General features: G+C 39.2%; 1 protein-coding gene across 1 annotated transcript in view; it reads left to right on the top strand.

Moving 5' to 3' along the window:
* REC114 (REC114 meiotic recombination protein) overlaps positions 1 to 22,321 on the top strand; it is a 111,310-nt gene that overhangs the window by 74,735 nt on the left and 14,254 nt on the right. The window contains exon 3 of the mRNA XM_068993397.1: positions 18,284 to 18,367. Within this exon, the coding sequence (XP_068849498.1) occupies positions 18,284 to 18,367 (84 nt within the window). The remainder of the gene's footprint in view (positions 1 to 18,283; positions 18,368 to 22,321) is intronic.

Here is a 22,321-nt window from a genome sequence, read left to right as displayed (position 1 = left end):
GGTGACTGCAACCATGAAATTAAAAGACACTTGCTCCTTGAAAAACAGCTATGACAAACCTAGATAGCATATTCAAAAGCAGAGATAGTACTTTGCCGACAAAGGTCCGTATGTGTACTCAAAGCTATGGTTTTTCCAGTAGTCGTGTTTGAATGTGAGAGTTGGACCATAAAGAAAGTTGAACGCCAAAGAATTCATGCCTTTGCACTGTGGTGTTGGAGAAGATTCTTGAGAGTCCCTGGACTGCAAGGAGATCAAACCAGTCAATCCTAAAGGGAATCAGTCCTGAATATTCATTGGAAGGACTGATGCTGAAGCTGAACCTCAAATACTTTAGCCACCTAATTCGAAGAGCTGACTCATTAGAAAAGACCCTAATGCTGGGAAAGATTGAAGGCAGGAGGAGAAGGAGATGACAGAGGATGAGATGGTTGGATGATATTACTGACCTGATGGACTTGAGTTTGAGCAAGCTCTGGGAGAGAGTGAAGAACAGGGAAGCCTGGCGTGCTGCAGCCCGTGGTGTTGCAAAGAGTCGGACAGGACTGAGCGACTGAACAACAGCAACAACCTGTGACCCAGCGGTTCCACTTCTGGGTACATATCTGAAAGAATTGAAAGCAGGGGGTCTCAGAGATATTTGTGCACCCATGTTTTATCAGCATTATTCACAGTAGATAGGCCGAAGGTGGAAGCAACCCATGTATCCGTCAACAAATTAGTGGATAAACGAAAATGTGGTGTATCCAACAATGGAATAATATTCATCCTTAGGAAGGAAGGGAAGTCTGGCACATGCTACAACAGGAATAAACCTCAGACATTATGCTAAGTGAAACACTCCTGTCCCAATAACACAAACACTATATGATTCCACTTCTGTGAGGTCCTCAGGGTAGTCAAATTTATGGAGACAGAAAGGAAAATGGTGGTTTCCCAGGGGAGGGGGAAAGAAGGGTCTATTGTTTAAAGGGTGCAGAATTTCAGTTCTGTAAGATGAGAAGGTTCTGGGGATATGCTGTACAACAGTGTGAATGTACTTAGTACCACTTGACCATACACTTAAAAATGATTGTGATGGTTTTATGTATGTTTTGTCACAATTTAAAAAAATTTAAAGACATATCGACTAATTCAGCAAATTATATAGATTTCCTTAAGGAAGTCTTAAGGACGTTTTGCAGTAAGGATTGGTGCATATAGCCAAAGCCATGGAAATGTTAGGGGTTCAATTTATCAGAAGCTGTGCGTAGCATGCCACCACTACCACCTTGTTCCATTTTGTGCTGGATATACCTCTGAACCAAATGGTAGCTTTACTCTGCAGTGGCTTTGATAGATTTGTATGACCCACTTACCCTCATTTTCCTAGCCTTATGTAGTTCAGTTGTGTTGTGTTATCTGTAACTACCTTTTTTAAAAGAGTACTTCAAATCTAGTTCCCAGGAGTCTGTAATTCATCATTATATTTGTTTATAAGAAATCAATCCATGCCTTCTTTTATGTCATTGGACATTTTTACTCATTCAGCAATAAATGCCTACTGAATATCACTCTTTTTTAAAATTTTACTTTTACTGAGGTGTAATTGCATTAACATTTTATTAGTTTCAGGTATATGACGTACTGATTTGATGTTTGTATACACTGAGAAATGATCACCACAATAATCTGGTTAAGCATCTGTCATCTTACACAGTTAAATTATTTTTTCTTCTGATGCGAACTTTCAAGATCTACTATCTTAGCAACTTTCAAACATACTATAGAATATTATTAACTGTGGTTACCGTGGTATACATTGCATCTTCATGACTTGTTTCATAGCTGGAAATTTGTAGCTTTTGACCCTCTTCAAGCATGTGAATGTTATTCTTGAGCTGAGAGATAGAAATGTGCATGTGGGCCTCACTCTCAAGGGTCTCATGGACCGGAAAGCTACATAGGACAGAGGGGTGTGTGCTGCAGCGACAGTGTGCACAAGGTGTAAAGAAAGTCTTCTTAGCAGAGGTAAATGACTGGGATAAACTTTAAAAGTTTCTTAACGTACAAAAAAAATACTTAAGAAAAAGTAGACAAATCCAGTCTTGGTGGGAAATTTTAATATACCTCTCTTAATAGCAAACAGTGGAGCAGACAAAAGTCATTAAGCACGGAGTATAAAACAATGAACAGTCTTGACCTAATCAACATACATACAACACTGTACCCAAAATGATTGCATGCACATTTTAAAGTATGTATAATACAAGTGCCAAAGTCAACTACTTGTTAGTCTAAGGAGTGCTTAGAGGACATTTTGTTCCCAACCCAGGGATCGAACCCGGGTCTCCCGCTTTGCAGGCAGATGCTTTAACCTCTGAGCTACTAGGGAAGCCCCATAATACAAGTGCCAAAGTCAAGTATTTGTTAGTCTAAGGAGTGCTTAGAGGACATTTTGTAGTCATTATAAAACTATATTGTTCAGTTGCTCAGTTATGTCCGATTCTGTGATGCCACAGAATGCAGCATGCCATGCTTCCCTGTCCTTCACTATCTCCTGGAGCTTGCTCAAACTCATGTCCATTGAGTCGATGATGCCATCCAACCATCTCACCCTCTGTCATCCCCTTCTCCTCCTGCCTTCAATCTTTCCTAGCATCAGGGTCTTTTCAGTGAGTCGGCTTTTCGAACATTCAGCGTTGATTTCCTTTAGGATTGACTGGTTTGATCTCCTTGCCGTCCAGGGGACTCTCAAGAGTCTTCTCCAGTACTACAGTTAGAAAGCATCAGTTCTTCAGCGCTCAGCCTTCTTTACGGCCCAGCTCTCCATGATTAGTCAGTCAGTTCACTTGCTCAGTCCTGTGCAACTCTGTGACCCCATGGACTGCAGCACGCCAGGCTTCCCTGTCCATCACCAACACCTGGAGCTTGCTCAGACTCATGTCCGTCGATTCAGTAATGCCATCCAACCATCTTATCCTCTGTCATCCTCTTCTCCTACTGCCTCAAATCTTTCCCAGCATCAGGGTCTTTTCTAATGAGTCACTTCTTCACATCAGGTGGCCAAAGTATTGGAGCTGCAGCTTCAGCATCAGTCCTTCCAATGAATATTCAGGACTGATTTCCCTTAGGATTGACTGGTTTCATCTCCTTTCTGTCCAAGGGACTCTCAAGAGTCTTCTCCAACACTGCAGTTCAAAAGCATCAATTCTTCGGCACTCAGCTTTCTGTATAGTCCAACTCTCACATCTATACATAACTACTGGAGAAACCATACCTTTGACTGTATGGACCTTTGTTGGCAAGGTAACGTCTTTGCTTTTTTATTATGCTGTCTACGTTGGTCATAGCTTTTCTTCCAAGGAGCAAGAATCTTTTAATTTCATGGCTGCAGTCACCATCTGCAGTCATTTTGGAGCCCAAGAAAATAAATTCTGTCACTGTTCCATTGTTTCCTCATCTATTTGCCATGAAGTGATGGAACCAGATGCCATGATCTTTGTTTTTTGAATGTTGAGCTTTAAGCCAGCTTTTTTACTCTCCTCTTTTACTTTCATCAAGAGGTTCTTTAGTTCTTCTTTGCTTTCTGTCATAAGGGTGGTGTCATCTGCATATCTGAGGTTGTTGATATTTCTCCCGGCAATCTTGATTCCAGCTTATGCTTCATCCAGCCCGACATTTTGCATGATGTACTCTGCATATAAGTTAAATAAGCAGGGTGACAATATACAGCCTTGATGTACTTGTTTCCCGGTTTGGAACCAGTCCACTGTTCCATGTCCAGTTCTAACTGTTGCTTCTTGACCTGCATACAAATTTCTTAGGAGGCAGGTCAGGTGGTCTGGTATTCCTGTCTCAAGAATTTTCCACAGTTCTTTGTGATCCACACAGTCAAAGGCTTTGACATAGTCAAGAAAGCAGAAATAGATGTTTTTCTGGAACTCTCTTGCTTTTTCAATGATCCAACAGATGTTGGCAATTTTATCTCTGGTTCCTTTGCCTTTTCTAAATCCAGCTTGAACACCTGCGAGTTCATGGTTCATATATTGCTGAAGCCTGGCCTGAAGAATTTTGAGCATTACTTTACTAGCGTATGAGATGAGTGCAACTGTGCAGTAGTTTGAACATTCTTTGGCATTGCCTTTCTTTGGGATTGGAATGAAAACTGACCTTTTCCAGTCCTGTGGCCACTGCTGAGTTTTCCAAATTTGTTGGCATATTGAGTGCAGCACTTTCACAGCATCATCTTTTAGGACTTGAAATAGCTCAACTGGAATTCCATCACCTCCACTACCTTTATTCATAGTGATGCTTCCTAAGGTCCACTTGACTTCGCATTCCAGGATGTCTGGCTCTAGGTGAGTGATCACACCATCGTGGTTATCTGGGTCGTGAAGATCTTTTTTGTATAGTTCTTCTGTGTATTCTTGCCACCTCTTCTTAGTATCTTCTGCTTCTGTTAGGCCATACCATTTCTGTCCATTATTGTGCCCATCTTTGCATGAAATGTTCCCTTGGTATCTCTGATTTTCTTGAAGAGATCTCTAGTCTTTCCCATTCTGTTCTTTTCCTCTATTTCTTTGCATTGATCACTGAGGATCACTGAGGATCACTTTCTTATCTCTCCTTGCTATTCTTTGGAACGCTGCATTCAAATGGACATATCTTTCCTTTTCTCCTTTGCCTTTCACTTTTCTTCTTTTTTCAGCTATTTTTGATGCCTCCTCAGACAACCATTTTGCCTTTTTGCATTTCTTTTTCTTGGGGATCGTCTTGATCACTGCTTCCTGTACACGCCTCTATCCATAATTCTTCAGGCACTTTGTTTATCAGATCTAATCTACATGATAAGAAAAGATGAAAGACTGAAAATCAGTGATTTAAACTTAGAGCTTAAATTGTTGGAAAAATAGCACGTCAAGTGTAAAGAAAACAGAAGGGAAGAAACAGAAGAAATCAATGAATTAGAAAGCAAATACAGAAAAATAACCAACAAAGCCAAAAATAAGTGCTTTAAAGATTAACAAAATTGATGAGCCCTAACAAAGACTGATTTTTTAAAAACTAGAGAAAATGTAATATTAAAAATGAAAAGGGGGATACCACTTGAAGAGCATTAAACATTAAAGAAATTAAAAGAAGATACTTTTAACATCTTTATATCATGCAATTTGGTTGTTTGGATGAAATGTATAAATTTCTTGAAAAATACAACTTACCAGAACAGAAAAAAAAGAATAGAAAATTTAAGTAATACAGTATTTATTAAGAAAACAAATTCCATTATTTAAGACGTTCCCATGAAGAAAACCTCAAGGCCCATCATTTTTCTGGCAAATTCTTTCAGACATTTAAGGAAGAACTAATACTAGTCTCATACAAACTCTTGCAGACAACAGAAGAAGGAAGTTCCTAATTTTTCTTATAAGAAAGATATCAAAAGAATAATTTACAGAAATATATTACAGGAGAATCTCTCTTACCTTTTTGTGAATGTAAAAGTCTTTAATGTAACATTAGCAAATTGAATACATAAAAGGATAATATGTTACAACAAAGTAGGTTTTTTCTCTTTTTAAAATTAATTCATTTTAATTGGAGGCTAATTCCTTTACAATATTGTAGTGGTTTTTGCCAAACATCCCCATCACATCCCCCAGGGTCATCCCAGTGCACCAGCCAAAAGTAGGTTTTTTCAAGTATGCAAGGATAGCTTAATATTTTAAAAAATCAATGTATTTCACCATGTTGACAGAAACTAGAAGAATTATGTGAACATTTTGATAGATTAAACTTTTCGACTCAGCAGAAAAGGCCCCTTTCAAAGACTCTGCCTGTCTTCCCAGCCTCTATCTTGGTGTTGTAATCTATGCACACATTCCTTCAGCCATATATGGAGCAGTTTGTACTTGCTGAATCCTAAGTTATTTATTGCCTCTATCTTTGCTCGTGTTGTACTACCTCTTCTTAATCCAGTAATTTAGACTTATCCTTCAGAAGTTAGCACAGGATCCTGGGAAGATGTTGGCAGCACAGTCTCCCCTCCCCTTATATACAGTAAAAGGCCTTTGGATAACTTCTACCTCCACAGTCAATATGTAGAACATTTTTATGACCCTTAAAAGGAGAAAACTTTTCTGTAAATATCCCCTACATCTAATCCTACGTAATTACTGACCTATCTGCTTTCTGTAGAAAATACAGATTAAATTTGTATTTTCTAGAGTTTCACATAATCAGAATCATATAATACGAACTCTTACGTGTCTGGCTTTTTTCACATAATATGTTTTTGAGATTCACCCATGTTATTGTAGCTCATTCTCTCTTATTGCAGAGCTGTATTCCATCTTATGTATATTCTATAGATTATCCAATTACATGTTCCTGGACATTTGAGTTGTTTCTAATTTGAGGCTTTTATGAATAAAGCTATCATGAACATTACTGTAAAAGTTTCCTTTTTTTTTCGGTGTATAAGGTTTTGTGTAGATATGTATTTTCTTTTCCCTGGGAAAATTCCTAAGAGTGAAATTGCTGGATAGTATGGTAAGTTTGTTTTATACTTTATAAGGAACTGCCAGATTGTTTTCCAAAGTAGTTGTGTACCATTATAAATTGACCAGCAATGCATGAGCATTCCAGCTGCTTCTTATGCTAGGCAACACTTGGTGTTGTTAATCTTTTTAATTTCTGCTTACCTGTTGGGTTTGTAATGGTATCTCATTGTGATTTTAATTGACATTTCTCTGATAATGAATGTCGAGCATATTTTAAGGTGTTTATTAGCCATTAATACCTCCTCTTTCGTATTGGGATGATCAAAAGGGAACACTTCATTTGTTGTCTTTTTATCAATTTTACCTTTTACCTGTTGAGTTGTTTGTCAGAAGTTTTTATTTTTTAAATAATTTTTTTTGGAGTCTAGTTGCTTTACAGTGTGTGTTAGTTCCTGCTGTGTAGCAGAATGACAACCGTAGGTGTACGTGGATCTCCTCCCTGTTGGGCTTCCTGCCATCCAGGCCCCCACAGAACATCAGGTAGAGTTCCCTGTGCTACACAGTCTGTTCTCGCTGGTTATTTTATACCTAGTGCCAAGTGTATGTGTGTTAAGGCTCAGTCTCCCAGTTCTTCCCACCCCCGCCTCCCCCTTGATGTCCGTGTATTTGTTCTCTACGTCTGTGTCTCTGTTCCTACTTTGCAAATAAGATCATCTATACCATTTTTCTAGATTTGACATATATGTGTTAAGATGTATTTGTTTTTCTCTTTCTGACTTACTTCACTCTGTATGACACTTCCTAGGTTCCTTCATGTCTCTACAAATAGCCCAGTTTCATACCATTTTATGGCTGAGTAATATCCCTCTGTATGCATGTATCCTCTGCTGATGGACATGTAGGCTGCTTCCACGTCCTGGCTATTGTAAACAGTGCCGCTGTGAACACTGGGGTAGATGTGTGTTTTGGAATTATGGTTTTTCTCTGGGTATTCTGTCAGAGGTTTTTAAAATATATATATTCTGAATTTTAAGACCTTTATTTGATGTATGTACTGTGAACATTTTCACCCATACTATGGCTTACTTTTTCATCTTCTTAATATTGTCTTTGGAGGAGCTAAAGATTTAAATTTTTCAGTTCAGTTTATGAAATGTTGCCTCATGGTTCATACTTTCTGTGTCCTATAAAATAAATCTTTGCCTGTAATTTATTTATTAGGCCTGAATTTATTTTCAGTTAATTTTTATACATGGTGTGAGGTAAGGGTCAAAGGTATTTTCCCCCATATGAATAATTTACTTGTCCCAATACCATTTTTTTTTCCAGAAGTAAGGTTCCTGGATCATATGGGAGTTCTATTTTTAATTTTTTGGTTTTTTAAAATTTATTTTCATTTGTTTAAAAGACTGTACTGTCTTTATTGAACTAATGTGGCACTTTTATTGAAATTAATTGCCCATGTATGTGAGGGTCTGTTTCTGGAGTCTGTTCTGTGACATGACATGCCTATTCTTATGCCAAAACCGTACCGTCTTGATTACCCTAATTTTATAGAGCTCTTGAAACTAGTTGTGTAAATCCTTCAATTCTGCCATTTTCAAGCTTATTCTGTGTCTTTTGTGTGTTCATGTGAATTTTAGAGTCAGATCTATAAATTTCTACAAGGTTTTAACTGGGATTTCCTTAAGTCTGTATGTCACCTTGGAGAGAGTTAAATCTTAACACTGTCATAATCTAGTCTAAGAACATGTATATGCCTCCCTTTGTTTAGGGCTCACTTCATTTGTTACCTTTTTATCAAGTATCACAGTCCTGCACTACCTGTTTTCCATTGTCTGACCACAGTTGTTGCCAGTCGTTTGTCCGGGTTTCTAGTTGTTTATGAGAGAAGTATAATTTTTGACTCTCATATTCCGTCTTGGCCAGACATGGCATCATAGGTTTTGAATCTTCTCAAAGTGTTAGTCGCTTAGTGTTAGTGTTAGTGTTAGCTTAGTGTTAGTGTTAGTCGCTTAGTTAGTGTCCAGTTGTTTGTGACCCCATGGACTGTGTAGCCCACCAGGCTTCTCTGTCCATGGCATTTTCCAGGCAAGAATACTAGAGTGGGTAGCCATTCCCTTCAAACCTAGGTCTCCTGAGTTGCAGCAGACTCTTGACCATCTGAACCACCACGGAAGCCCTGAATCTTCTCAGAAAGTGAAGTCGCCCAGTCGTGTCCGGCTCTGCAATTCCTGGACTGTAGCCCACCAAGCTCCTCTGTCCGTGGGATTCTCCAGGCAAGAGTACTGGAGTGGGTTGCCATTTCCTTCTCATTTAGAGGATTAATGACCCAGTTTCTTCAAAAAAAAGTAAGGAGAAAAAAAGAGATGAAAGAATCAGTGGGTTACCAGACTTACGAGACATTAATCGTCACAGTATGTAGATCATATTTGGACCCCTATTCAAAAAAATGAAGCAGTGTAAAATAAAATCAGAAACATGAACAGTGATAAAGACATTTGACGGTATTATGGAGTTGTGAAATAAGGTTGACCATATTATGAAAACGGTGACTGGAAGATGGGTGCGTGGTAGCTCATTACACTGTTTTCTGCACTGTCATAAATGTTCGAAAATCTATTTTGCAAACTTAAATTATTTCAAAATAAAAGTCTCTTAAAAATCACTTAAGGGGTTATTTCCTCTGGCCTCATCACCTAATGCCTCTTTTCTGCGCTTCTGCACACATGAACTTGCCACGTTTGTTTTGCTTGTTCCTGCTGAATGGTTCATTTGATTGATTTCCTCAAACTATTGGTCCCTGGGGGCGGGGGCCATGTGTTATTTGACTTGGAATCATAGAATCTGGTACATAACTGGCACATGTTAGATCCTTAATAAATATTTTTGGAACAGATTGTGACTTTTCATGGCATATTGTGATTTCTAGATGTTAAACATTCTAAAATGTGGTCTTTGTTTTGTTGACATTATTCATTAATATTTATTTATCTTACACCTTCAAAACAGCCTGTATTTCAGCATGAAGCCAGACTGTTTATACACCTCTTACAAATCAGGGAAATATAACTCTAAATTGAGGCAGGTTAGTGAATGGGTGTGTGTTTGAACTGAGATAGGGTTATGTTTATCCTCATGGTAAGTGTGGTGTAGTTCTTTCCAAGTAAGACAATTATTTCTTCTCCAAGTACAGTATTGTGTATTTCTAAATGTAGTGAAAAATGTCCATATTCAAATCTAAGATCAAAATCTATCCTCATACCAACTATAAATTATTTTTTTGTTACTTATTTTTTGTTCTTTATTTGCTTAATAAATAGCAATTGGTTGTGATTATTGACATTTTAAGATTAAAAAATCCAATTCTTTTGCTTTCTTTCTTCATTCTGCACATCACCTTCATATTCTGTAGCAGCTCCCTTATCATGGATATTTTCTTTCCTGTTTTCAGTGTAATTTGAACCTCGCAAACCCTGAGCGCCAAGGAAAGTGAGTCAGAAAAACAATCATGATGGCTAAGTCAGAGTCTCCTTTTCAAATAAGCCACCTGGCACCTCAGTGCTTCACATTCATGGTACCTTTTGGTACCCTGGGCTTGGGCACTCACTTGTATTGTGAATTGGTTAGTCATCAAGTTATTTTTGTAACCATATTCTCCTGTGCTCTTTTCCTCTCATAATGTGAGCACTTTCTCTTGTTATTTCCATAAAAGTTAAATGCTGTGTTTTCTTTAGGACCCTTACAATCATATCTAGCATGGTTTTAAAGCTAATTTACCTAGCTAAATGCCAGCGACCACTATGATACCCTCTTGACTTGCTTGCTCAAACTAGTAGGTGAAGTCAGACCTGAGAGGTTTCTAAAGCACTAGAGAAAGTGGCTCAGTGACAGTATCAACACCAAGGGAAACAGGCTTGGTTACGGTGAGGACACAGGTAGTTTTCCCCACCAGCCCTGTCTACATCTAATCTCTGCGTCCATTTATTTACATCCTTTTCTCTCTTACTTCGTTGGCTTCATTTTGGTTTCAGTTCAGTTCAGTCACTCAGTTGTGTCCGACTCTTTGTGACCCCATGAACTGCAGCACGCCAGACCTCCCTGTCCATCACAATTCCCGGAGTCCACCCAAACCCATGTCCATCAAGTCGGTGATGCCATCCAACCGTCTCATCCTCTGTTGTCCCCTTCTCCTCCTGCCCTCAATCTTTCCCAGTATCAGGGTCTTTTCAAATGAGTCAGCTCATCGCATCAGGTGGCCAAAGTATTGGAGTTTCAGCTTCAACATCAGTCCTGCCAGTGAACACCCAGGACTGATCTCCTTTAGGATGGACTGGTTGGATCTCCTTGCAGTCCAAGGGACTCTCAAGAGTCTTCTCCAACACCACAGCTCAAAAGCATCAATTCTTCTGCACTCAGCTTTCTTGAGAGTCCAACTCTCACATCCATACATGACTACTGGAAAAACCATAGCCTTGACTAGACGGACCTTAGTCGGCAAAGGAATGTCTCTGCTTTTGAATATGCTGTCTAGGTTGGTCGTAACTTTCCTTCCAAGGAGTAAGTGTCTTTTAATTTCATGGCTGCAGTCGCCATCTGCAGTGATTTTAGAGCCCAGAAAAATAAAGTCTGACACTTTTTCCATTGTTTCCCCATCTATTTGCCATGAAGTGATGGGACCAGATGCCATGATCTTAGTTTACTGAATGTTGAACTTTAAGCCAACTTTTTCGCTCTCCTCTTTCACTTTCATCAAGAGGCTTTTTAGCTCCTCTTCACTTTCTGCTATAAGGGTGGTGTCATCTGCATACCTGAGGTTATTGATATTTCTCCCGGCAATCTTGATTCCAGCTTGTGCTTCCTCCAGCCCAGCATTTCCCATGATGTATTCTGCATATAAGTTAAATAAGCAGGGTGACAATATACAGCCTTGATGTACTCTTTTTTTTCCTATTTGGAACCAGTCTGTTGTTCCATGTCCAGTTCTAACTGTTGCTTCTGACCTGCATATAGGTTTCTCAAGAGGCAGGCTAGGTGGTCTGGCATTCCCATCTCTTTGAGAATTTTCCACAGTTTATTGTGATCATTTTGGTTTATCTTTATAATAACTTGTAACTCTTACTTATAATGACAGGGACCAAGGAGAACATGGATAACTAAAATCTAGAAATGAAGTTCATAATTGATAATACTTGAAAGTCAAAGCCTGAGGCTCTCTTTATATAAAAGTGCAGTGTGACCCCCACCTTGGAGTCGTGTGGTGTTCTGGCCACTGCACCTCAAGGAGACTGCAGAGCTGGACAGCATGAGGGGATGGGTCAAAGTATGACTGGAGGAAATAGGGGGTGTCAGCGATTGGCATTCTTTTTTATTCAACAGATATGCAAGATACAAAGATGAATGTTCTTCAGAGTTTTCAATAAAGGGGGAACTAGAAGGGGAGAGACAGAATGACAGACAGGCACACAGACATTATGGTACACAGCACCTCCTGACTGCTGGTTTCAGTGCAGATTTTCAGCCCTTATTTTTATGCTATCCCTGGACATCACCTGACCTTCTTCACTAGAAAGTCTTACTCCTCTAAGCTTCCAGACTCCTCATCCTAGTCTCGAGTTCTGGATATTGGCTTCTGTTCTTTTTGTCTTATAATAAATTTGGTGTTTCCTAGAGTATTCCACTTCTCTTCCTTCCTGTTATCAATTCCAAACCATTTTTCTACCCCAGCACTTTCAGGGCATTTGGCAGACTCATCAGTTAACAGTGGGTTCCTTTGGCTGGGTGGGGGGACAGCATCCCAGGCGAGCTCCGTGGGTGAGTGTGATGTATCCTCCCTTCCTTTTGGGCAGCTTCTGGGTCTTTTTTAAACCCTAGCACAGTGGCTGGCCATAGCAGGAGCTCAGAGACGGTGTGTGTTTCAGTAGGAGCAGGTACAATATGCTGTGGGAGCAGAGAGCAAGTCACTTAACTGAGAAAGTTAGACAAGGTGGCACAGAGGAGCCATCTCCTTAAAGGAGATTCCAAGAGGTGGATTTTCAAAGATAAGGAGATCAACTGTTAAAATGTAGGAATGTATGAATGACAAGTAGTTAGGTATACAGACTTCTTTTTACTAAATCCCAAAACATTAGAATGAAAAAGCTCTTTCTGAATCTTGAATAAGATGACGTGTAAATTTTAAAAAAAGCAAAATGTTCTACATCATTGGACAGGTAATAAATTTGTGGATCTCATTCCCAAGAAACTACATTGGCATGAAATATTTTGTTGATTTTCATGAAATTTCATTATTTCATTCAGTAAAACTTGCTGAATCATCTTTTAAGTGTCAGAGATTATAATGAGTGTTATATGTATTGCTGTTGTGATTGTTAAGTTACTAAGTCACGTCCGATTCTTTGCAACCCCATGGACTATAACCCTCCAGGTTCCTCTGTCCATGGGATTCTCCAGGCAGGAATACTGGAGTGGGTTGCCATTTTCTTCTCCAGGGGAGCTTCCCTACCCAGGGATTGAACACGAGTCTCCTGCCTTAGCAGGCATATTCTTTACTTCTGAGCCACCAAGGTTTCCCATTGTATGTATAATAGTAAGCAAAACAAACATAGCCCCTGCCTGTCTGGGCTAATAGTCTAGTGAAAAAATAGACGTTAAACAATCAACACACACACACATACACACAAACTGGTAAGAGCTATGAAAGAAAAAAGTCTGGTGCTATTGTAAAGTGTCCTGGGTTACCCAACTGAGATTTGGGTTAGGGTGAAATGAACAGTGGTTAGAGGTTAACCTGGTTAAAAAGTCGGGGAGAAGAGGCAGAGGGAAGAGATGTGTGGAGTTCTAAGGAAGGGTGGTGTGACTAAGCTGAAGAGTGAGAGCCATAAGATGGCTCATCTCAAAGGTGTTGTCAGGGAGGAAGGCCATACCTGTTCCGGCACAGCCACTCCCGAGTCCTGAACTGAGGGGCTGCAGGAGCTAATCTAGTGACATTTGCTAAACATTGCAATAGTTCCCAAGGATTCAAGGGGTAGTAAGACACAGTACTGTTGCCTGGAAAATCCCATGGACCAAGGAGCCTGGTGGGCTGCAGTCCATGGGGTTGCTAAGAGTCGGACACGACTGAGCGATGTCACTTTCACTTTTCACTTTCATGCATTGGAGAAGAAAATGGCAACTCACTCCAGTGTTCTTGCCTGGAGAATCCCAGGGACGGGGGAGCCTGGTGGGCTGCCATCTATGGGGTCGCACGGAGTCAGACACGACTGAAGTGACTTAGCAGCAGCAGCCGCAAGACACATTCTAGAACCTGCCTTGCACTGCCTAGGGATTCCTCCTCGTTCTTATCAGGGACAAAGAAATGTAACTAATTACAGTATAGCATGGTAAGTACAAGATCCTGAGAGAGCACAGAATTCTGAGAGGTCAGCCAGCTTTGCCTTGTGGGGTTTAGTTGGGATAAAGTGGGGTTTTAAAAGACCAGTGAAAAAGGAAGGCCACTTCAGGAACAAGCTCTACAACAAAATCAGTGTGTGAGGAGCAGCCTGATGCAGCAGAGACAGCGTACGTTAGGAGGGTGGTGGGATGAGAAAGCTGTTTGGGGATTGGCTCTCTGAGACCTGGGCATTGGCTGGTGTTGAGGGAACAGTGAGGAAAGGAGCCCAGTGGGATGCCAGGTTGATCACTCGGGGTGGTGACTGGGATGTGTGATGCCACACGTGGAGGCAGCCGCATGGAACGGCAGTGTCTGTGGAGAAAACTCTCCCAACCTGGCTGAGCATGGAGGGGTGTGTGAGCTAGCCAAGTGAAGTCTCAGGGGTCCACAGTGGACTAGAGGGAGGAAGTCAGAGGACTAGAGGAAGTCAGGCCAGGGCCAGGGCCCGCTCATCTATTTTCTAATAAACTTTTTATTCTAGAATAGCTTTGGATTTACAGAATAATTGTAAAGATAGTACAGGGTTCCCATAGAGGGATTTATTTAGGTCCTGCTTTCATCTCTTCCTTGAGTTTATGCCATATTGGAATGGGAATTCTTGTTTACCCAAATATTCCCACATGCATGCATAGGAGGCTTAATGTGGTTGAAAAGTCAAAACAATATAAAAAGATACATAGTAAAAAATCTTACTTCAACCTCTGCCCCATCCCTACTGCTCACTCTCACTCCCTACAGATAATGATTTTTATTAGTCTCTTGTGTACTCATCCTTCCAGTTTTTATAATGTTGTTGTTACTGTTCAGTCGCTAAGCTGTGACTGACTCTTTTGCGTTCCCGTGGATGGTAGCCTGCCAGCCTTCGCTGCCCCTAGAATTTTCCAGGCAAGAATACTGCAGTAGGTTGCCATTTCCTTCTCCCTGACTCAGGGATCAGATCCAGACACCTGCATTGGCAGGCAGATTCTTTATGACTGAGTCACCAGGGAAGCCCTTTTAAAATGTAGATGCAAGCAGATAATAAGAGTATACCTTGTATGTTCCCTCCTTTCCTTATACAAAGATATCACATCATGGACATTGTTCTGTAGCTTGCTTTCCAGCAGAACAGTGTACCTCACAGATCAACACATAAAGACCTGCACTGTCCAGGAAGGGAGCTGTAGGCCAGCTGTGGCTACTGAGCACTTGAAATGTGACTGGTGCAGCTGAAAAACAGAATTTTAACTTTAATTTAAAATTTAGGTTTAAAAATTAAAGCACTGTAAAATATTTTCCCACTAAACTCTGTTGATTTGGTAGGATTGCATTTCTCATTAGCCATTTAAAATACAGCATCTCAGCTGAGATGTGGTATAAGTGTGAATCACGTACTGAATTTCAAAGACTTAGTACCAAAAAAAAGAGAACATAAACTATCTTAATAATGTTTTACAGTGTTTGATCATGTTTTGATATATTGTCACTCAGTCATGTCTGACTCTTTATGACCCCATGAACTGTAGCCCACCAGGCTCCTCTGTCCATGGGACTCTCCAGGCCAAGAATACTGGAGTGGGTTGCTATTCCCTACTCCATTTTGATGTATTAAATTAAATACTAAAATTTTACCAGTTTATTTATGTCTTTAAAATGTAGCTAGTAGACAGTTTAAAATTACATAGGTGGTTCAAATTATACTTCCACTGGACAGCACTGATATAGAGCATCATGGGTTTTTTTACAGTTGTTTAGTATGGCATTGCATAGAGTATCATACTTTATTTAACCAGTCCACTGTTGATGTATACCTGAGTTGTTTCCAATCTTTCACCATTAAAAGTATGGAAATGCTTAACCCCATCCATGCATCACTTCACATGTGCAAACTGATCTGTGAAGGGAATCCTCAGTCCAGCAGAGGCTGCTGGGTTGAAGAGTAGAAGCATTCATAATTCTGATAACGCCATACCCTCCATAAGGCTGTACCAGTGTGCACTCCTCCTAGCAGTGTGCACCAGTTTCCCACATGCTTCCATTTTAAACAGCAGTTTCTACATGTTGGAGGTAATAATGAATACGTTTCTTTTTGCTGATTCTGAGAGAGTTTTAAAAAGAAATCACAAATGGTTTGCCTAACTTGTTTTTTCATTACCAAAAAAAAAAGACTCCTATTAATGATAGAATTCTTAGAATCAACATTTTAGAATGGTCTCTTTTTTTCTCCTTTAAAAAAAAGTCAAGAAATTAACCTACTGTTTTCCTGAACAACAAATTTCTTTGCAGGTTGTAGCTTTCATCATATCCAAATCTAGGAAGGGAGATTTGATGAGTTCAGAAACCTTTTTTATAAAGAGCTGTAGACATCTCGCGTCCCTCCAGCGCCCCCACTGGCTGTGGTGGACTAACACTAAGGCAAATGCAGTTGCTCGATTCTGTATACTGTCGGTTTATCAGTTCCCCGAGTGAGTTGCTAGTACTAAATGCTAAGCACTTCTCATGAGCAGCCATAGTCATTAGGCAGCCCATTCTATTTACATTATTAGTAAGCTACAGAAAAGTCTATCTTTACACCTTTAGGATCCAGCAGTTGTCCCTCCCTTGAGATTTATGTGCCCTCCCTCTCCTGCTCTGCCTTTTTTGTTTTCTTTTCAGATTGAAATGAATAACTAGACATTCAGCATCCCAAACCAAATTGCTTCCATTTTTCCATTCATAGGAATCTGAAAATAAGATTCTCATGAAGTTCACAGCAGGATCCTCTATGATCCACCTCCCAGAATACTGGAAATAAAAGCAAAAATAAACAAATGGGATCTAATTAAAATTAAAAGCTTCTGCACAACAAAGGAAAATATAAGCAAGGTGAAAAGACAGCCTTCTGAATGGGAGAAAATAATAGCAAATGAAGCAACTGACAAACAATTAATCTCAAAAATATACAAGCAACTTAGGCAGCTCAATTCCAGAAAAATAAACGACCCAATCAAAAAATGGGCCAAAGAACTAAATAGACATTTCTCCAAAGAAAACATACAGATGGCTAACAAACACATGAAAAGATGCTCAACATCACTCATTATTAGAGTAATGCAAATCAAAACCACAGTGAGGTACCACTTCACACCAGTCAGAATGTCTGCGATCCAAAAATCTGCAAGCAATAAATGCTGGAGAGGGTGTGGAGAAAAGGGAACCCTCCTACACTGTTGGTGGGAATGCAAACTAGTACAGCCACTTTGGAGAACAGTGTGGAGATTCCTTAAAAAATTGCAAATAGAACTACCGTATGACCCAGCAATCCCACTGCAGGGCATACACACCGAGGAAACCAGAATTGAAAGAGACACATGTACCACAATGTTCATTGCAGCACTGTTTATAATAGCCAGGACATGGAAACAACCTAGATGTCCATCAGCAGAGGAATGGATAAGAAAGCTGTGGTACATATACACAATGGAGTATTACTCAGCCATTAAAAAGAATACATTTGAATCAGTTCTGATGAGATGGATGAAACTGGAGCCGATTATACAGAGTGAAGTAAGCCAGAAAGAAAAACACCAATACAGTATACTAACACATATATATGGAATTTAGAAAGATGGCAATGACGACCCTGTATGCAAGACGGCAAAAAAGACACAGATGTGTATAACGAACTTTTGGACTCAGAGGGAGAGGGAGAGGGTGGGATGATTTGGGAGAATGGTATTGTAACATGTATACTATCATGTAAGAATTGAATTGCCAGTCTATGTCTGACGCAGGATACAGCATGCTTGGGGCTGGTGCATGGGGATGACCCACAGAGATGTTATGGGGAGGGAGGTGGGAGGGGGGTTCATGTTTGGGAACGCATGTACACCCGTGATGGATTCATGTCAATGTAAGGCAAAACCAATACAGTATTGTAAAGTAAAATAAAGTAAAAATAAAAATTTTAAAAAAAATCCAAAAAAAAAAAAGATTCTCATGAAGAGAAATCTCACTATATAGTTGGGGATGTGGCAGATAACTTAATGAATCAGTTTAATGGAAACCTTTGGCTTCCAGGAATTATAAACTTGTATTTTGCCAAATCCTAGAGGTGTAACATTGTATTTTGTAGCAAATATCTTTAATGGTTTGTTGATTTTCAATATGAAAAGGTTAAGAAAAGCAATACAAGCTGAGACTGTTAATGTTGATCATGATTCAGGAAGAGCACTGAGATACTGGGACTCATTGGAAGGGCCATCCTTGGCAGTTGGTGATATTGAGTCATTTCTATTGTGCTTGTTATAAAATAACTAGACAACTTTCTAATACGAAGGAGCAGCATCACAACTATTCTTCATGTCTCTTTTGCTTCTGTTGCTAATTTTGCTTAATTATTTTGTTTCAGGAGGGGTTTTCACTCATCGGTAGTAAGAACTGGTTGAAGATTGTAAGACGCATGGATTGTCTGTTGTTTGGAACAACAATAAAGGTAAGATTCTGTGTGGCGAACTGTTTTTAAGCAACTGTTCATACACTTCTCATCTGCTAAGTGAGTATGGGAGTGGGTGCAGGAGCTTCTCTTTGCAGGTGAAATGGTACTGGGAAGGACACATTTGTTTAAGAAAGGTTTGCATTCTGAGCAAAACATGAAACAAGGACTATCGAGAGGCAGAAGCATAGTTAATAAGGGGATGGCGCTGAAGAACCAGGCTGTGATTGATCTGTCAACACCTGCCTGACAGAGCTCTGCGACCATTCTCCATCTCCCTGAACAAATTGGGAGAAGGTGGAGTTACATCATTGTTTGTCTTGCTATTTAGATTTTAAAGGTGGTGTGCTTTCAAATGCTTCACTGAATGTCTTTTCATTTTTCTCTCTTTAATACTAAATAATAAAATTCCTTTTTGTTTGCTTTCTTGGCTGTATTAAAGAATGATCCTCATGAAAGCAACATGAAAACTAATCGCCTGTATTATTTTCTTTCAGAAATAACTGTAAAAACCAATCTGTTAACATTCACTGACTAGATAATAACTGAAGTTCAGGTAAAAGATCCTAATTTTTATTGGGCTCATAAACTGAGAGTTGAAAGAGGTCTTTAAGAGCACAAGCCACTCCAGAGGATCCCCAGAGAATTCAGAGGGTCCATGAACCGCATGGATTTTCACTGACTTTTAACTGAAATGTATAATTCCGTTCAACAGTGCTTGTTGGCATCAGACCACACTTGCACCAGTAGAAATCAAATGTCTTCGTGTCGCTTTTTAGCTGTTTCAGATATCTTCAATGGCATTTATGCTCATCACACCCCAGTGTTATGGTGGTGGTTAGTCCTGCTGCTGGATCTTTTTATTGAGTACGCTAATAAGGAAGCATGTATCTTATTAGAGTATAAATTAGTGTTAACAGTGTGATGAATTATCTAAGTATACTTCAGTATAATTGGTTTTCCTTTGAACTCATATATTTTATGTGATTAAAAACATTTTTCTGAGAAGGGGTCCTCTGGCTTCATCTGACTGCCAAAGGGGTCTGAAGCACATACTCAAAACATTCAGGAGCCCGTTTTCATTTTACATGTGAGGGGACTGAATTCAACATAAGCCAGTAGCCAACTAGCTATCAGAAAACTGGACCACCCATTGGTCTCCTGACTCCTATCAATGGTGTCACGTTGAATGAATGTATGTGTCTTCTAAAAAGTTATATTATGCCACGTGTCTGATATTTGAGTTTTAATTTTTTTTGTTATTAAAATTTTTAAAAATAACTGTAAAGGGGAAAATAATTTGCTCAAAAAAAATCACTAACGTTTCTAAGTTTTTTCTAGGCATATATATTGTATCAGTCAGAATAACGTTCCGATGCATGTGACTAAAATTCCAAGTGTAATGGCCCCACCCTGCAAAATAAAGGGTTATTTTTTTCACTAAATAGAAAAGCCAGAAGCAGGCAGTTGCTGGCAGTTGCCTCAGCAGCTCCGCTGTACCAAAGTCAATGCCTTTGCAATTCCCTTGGCCTTGCCTTCACATTTTCAAAATGGCTACTACAGCTCTGTCATATTTCCATTCGTGGGAAACCAGCTTCATTTGTTCCTTTTATAAGGAAAGCATAAACTTCCCTGTAAGGCTCTCTACCTCCCATAGTCCCTGAAAGATGTCTGCTTCTGTCTCAGGGACCAGAACAGTGTAATGTGGTCATCCCGATCTGCCAAGATTAGCCAATGAATGTTTGGCTTATCCAGCCTCTGGTATGGATTGCCTCATGGCCGTGAACAGTGTCTGCCATACAGATAATTTATAATTTGGAGATTGTGGTTTACAGAGGGCTTTGTATCCTGCTTTCCTAACATTGTATCTGGAACATTATACCAAGGCATGTCTTAGTCTTTGAGACATGATTTTCCGTGACTACCTAGTATTTTTATTGTTTGGATGCCCCATGAATCGGTTAACAAATTCCTGATTTTTCAGTATTGTAAAAATGTTTTGATTTTCATTAGGATTTATTTACAGAGTTCTTGAGATGAAAGTACTAGAAGTATGAATGTGTATTTCGCAGATGTGCCCTCTGGATAGGTCGTTCCTGTTTCTACAGCACTGACGATCTGTAAAAATGCCTATTTGTCCAAGTCCTCTCCAACAGGGTGATATAATTTAAATTTAAAAGCTAATTTCTAATTTGATAAGCAAAAATGAGCATCTTCCTTTAATTTTCATTTCTTTGGTAACTAGTGAGAATGAATATTTTTGTGTGTGTTTGTTAGCAGCCATCTGTATTTCTGTGAATCACCGTCTACTGCTTTTGCCTAATTTTTCTCTTCAAAGTCTTTACTCTCTATGTGTAGAGATTACATGTTAAATGCATGTATTTTGTGTAGTTATATAATTTTAAAAGTGATTATATATATACCATATACTTTATATGTAGATTTTTAAATATTCAAGTTTAGGATCCTTTTGCCTGTTGTTATTGGAATGGTATTCTTTATCCAAAGATATTTCTAGCTGTCTAGTACCAGATTTTTTCTGAATTATTTTAAATTTAGCCTCCTTACTAAACTGCTATTAGCTCTGGTAATTTAATTTCTAGGAAAGTAATTTTATAATCTGCAAACAAGGATAATTTTCTTCCCATAGTTTATACTTACTGTTTTTCTCACCTTACTCGATTATCTAGATCTTCCAGAACACTGTAATTTGACAATTATACAGTCATCCTTGCCATCTTGCTGACTTGAATGGGAACAAGTGTGTAGATGTTAACAATATTTCTGCCTGTTGATTGGATATTCTTTACCGTGTTAGGAAGATATCCTTCAACTATAGTTTATTTACTGAAACTTTTATCAGGATTACATATTAAATTTTAACTCCTATCAAGATCATTATTTGTTTCACTTTTTTTAATCCTTTGATATATTAATACTGAGCCAACACACTGTTATTTTTGCCTTATTTGGCAAAGGGTACACAACTTTTTTGTTTCTTAACTTGGATAACTTGTAGTTACAAGTATTGCAAAACAAACATTTTTCTATAAATTGATAAATAGAAATATTTATATTTGTTCCTTTAACAGAAATTTAACATAAATTCAAGGGGCAGTAAAGATTATGTTTCTTTTCTCTTTGGCTGAAATAAGTAGATTGTAAAAGATCTGCCTGTTTGTAATATGGGCTTCTTTTTTTTCAGTAATTGTAATCAAAATGATCTTGGCTGATTGGCTAACAGTCAACATTTAATTCCTTATGTGAAAAGACTGATTCAAAGGAATAATCCTAAACCACTGTTGTGACTCACCTCCAATAACTCATCAAAGAATATTTTCATGGTTCTCTCTGGCCTCAGCCTTGAGTATCACCTCTTGGTTTCAAAACAAAGGGTCAAAGAAAACGTTGAAGTCCTTTTTCCATGCTCCCCCACCCCCAATTTCTACTTAGAGGAATTCACTGCTAGTGGTGGGGTAAACTGCTCCAGCTGGGGTCCTAGTGATGATGGGAAATTCTTACAGATCTGGGTGATGAATCTAAAACCAGCAGGAAGACATGGCCACGTTCGTGAGGATTCTCACATCTCCTCGGCTGTCTTCCTACGTGGTGCTGACTGGGCCCATGTCTTCGTGTTGCTGATACCCTGATACATTAGCTACAGAGCCTGCAGCTTAAGATCTCTGCATGGAGATGCCATTCACACTTGTGAGTCAGTATTTAATGGGCCCAATGCTTCCCAGAAGGTGAAGCCTCATTTTCTTGTGTGTACATGAAGATAAGTGTAAAGAGATAAGCACTTATCCTTAACGTTTGTTTCTTCACGGAGTTTTCTATTAGTTGTAAGAACTGAAGTATTTTGAAGGAGGGTGGGAACGCTTTAACATATAAGTCACCACTTTTGTTGTTGTTCTTCAGCCACTAAGTTGTGTCCAACTCTTTGCTACCCCATGG

The sequence above is a fragment of the Capricornis sumatraensis genome, chromosome 2 (genome assembly GCF_032405125.1).
Source record: "Capricornis sumatraensis isolate serow.1 chromosome 2, serow.2, whole genome shotgun sequence".
Taxonomy (NCBI): Eukaryota; Metazoa; Chordata; class Mammalia; order Artiodactyla; family Bovidae; genus Capricornis; species Capricornis sumatraensis.
The sequence above is the reverse complement of the archived record's forward strand: the minus strand, read 5'-3'. Positions and strand labels throughout refer to the sequence as shown.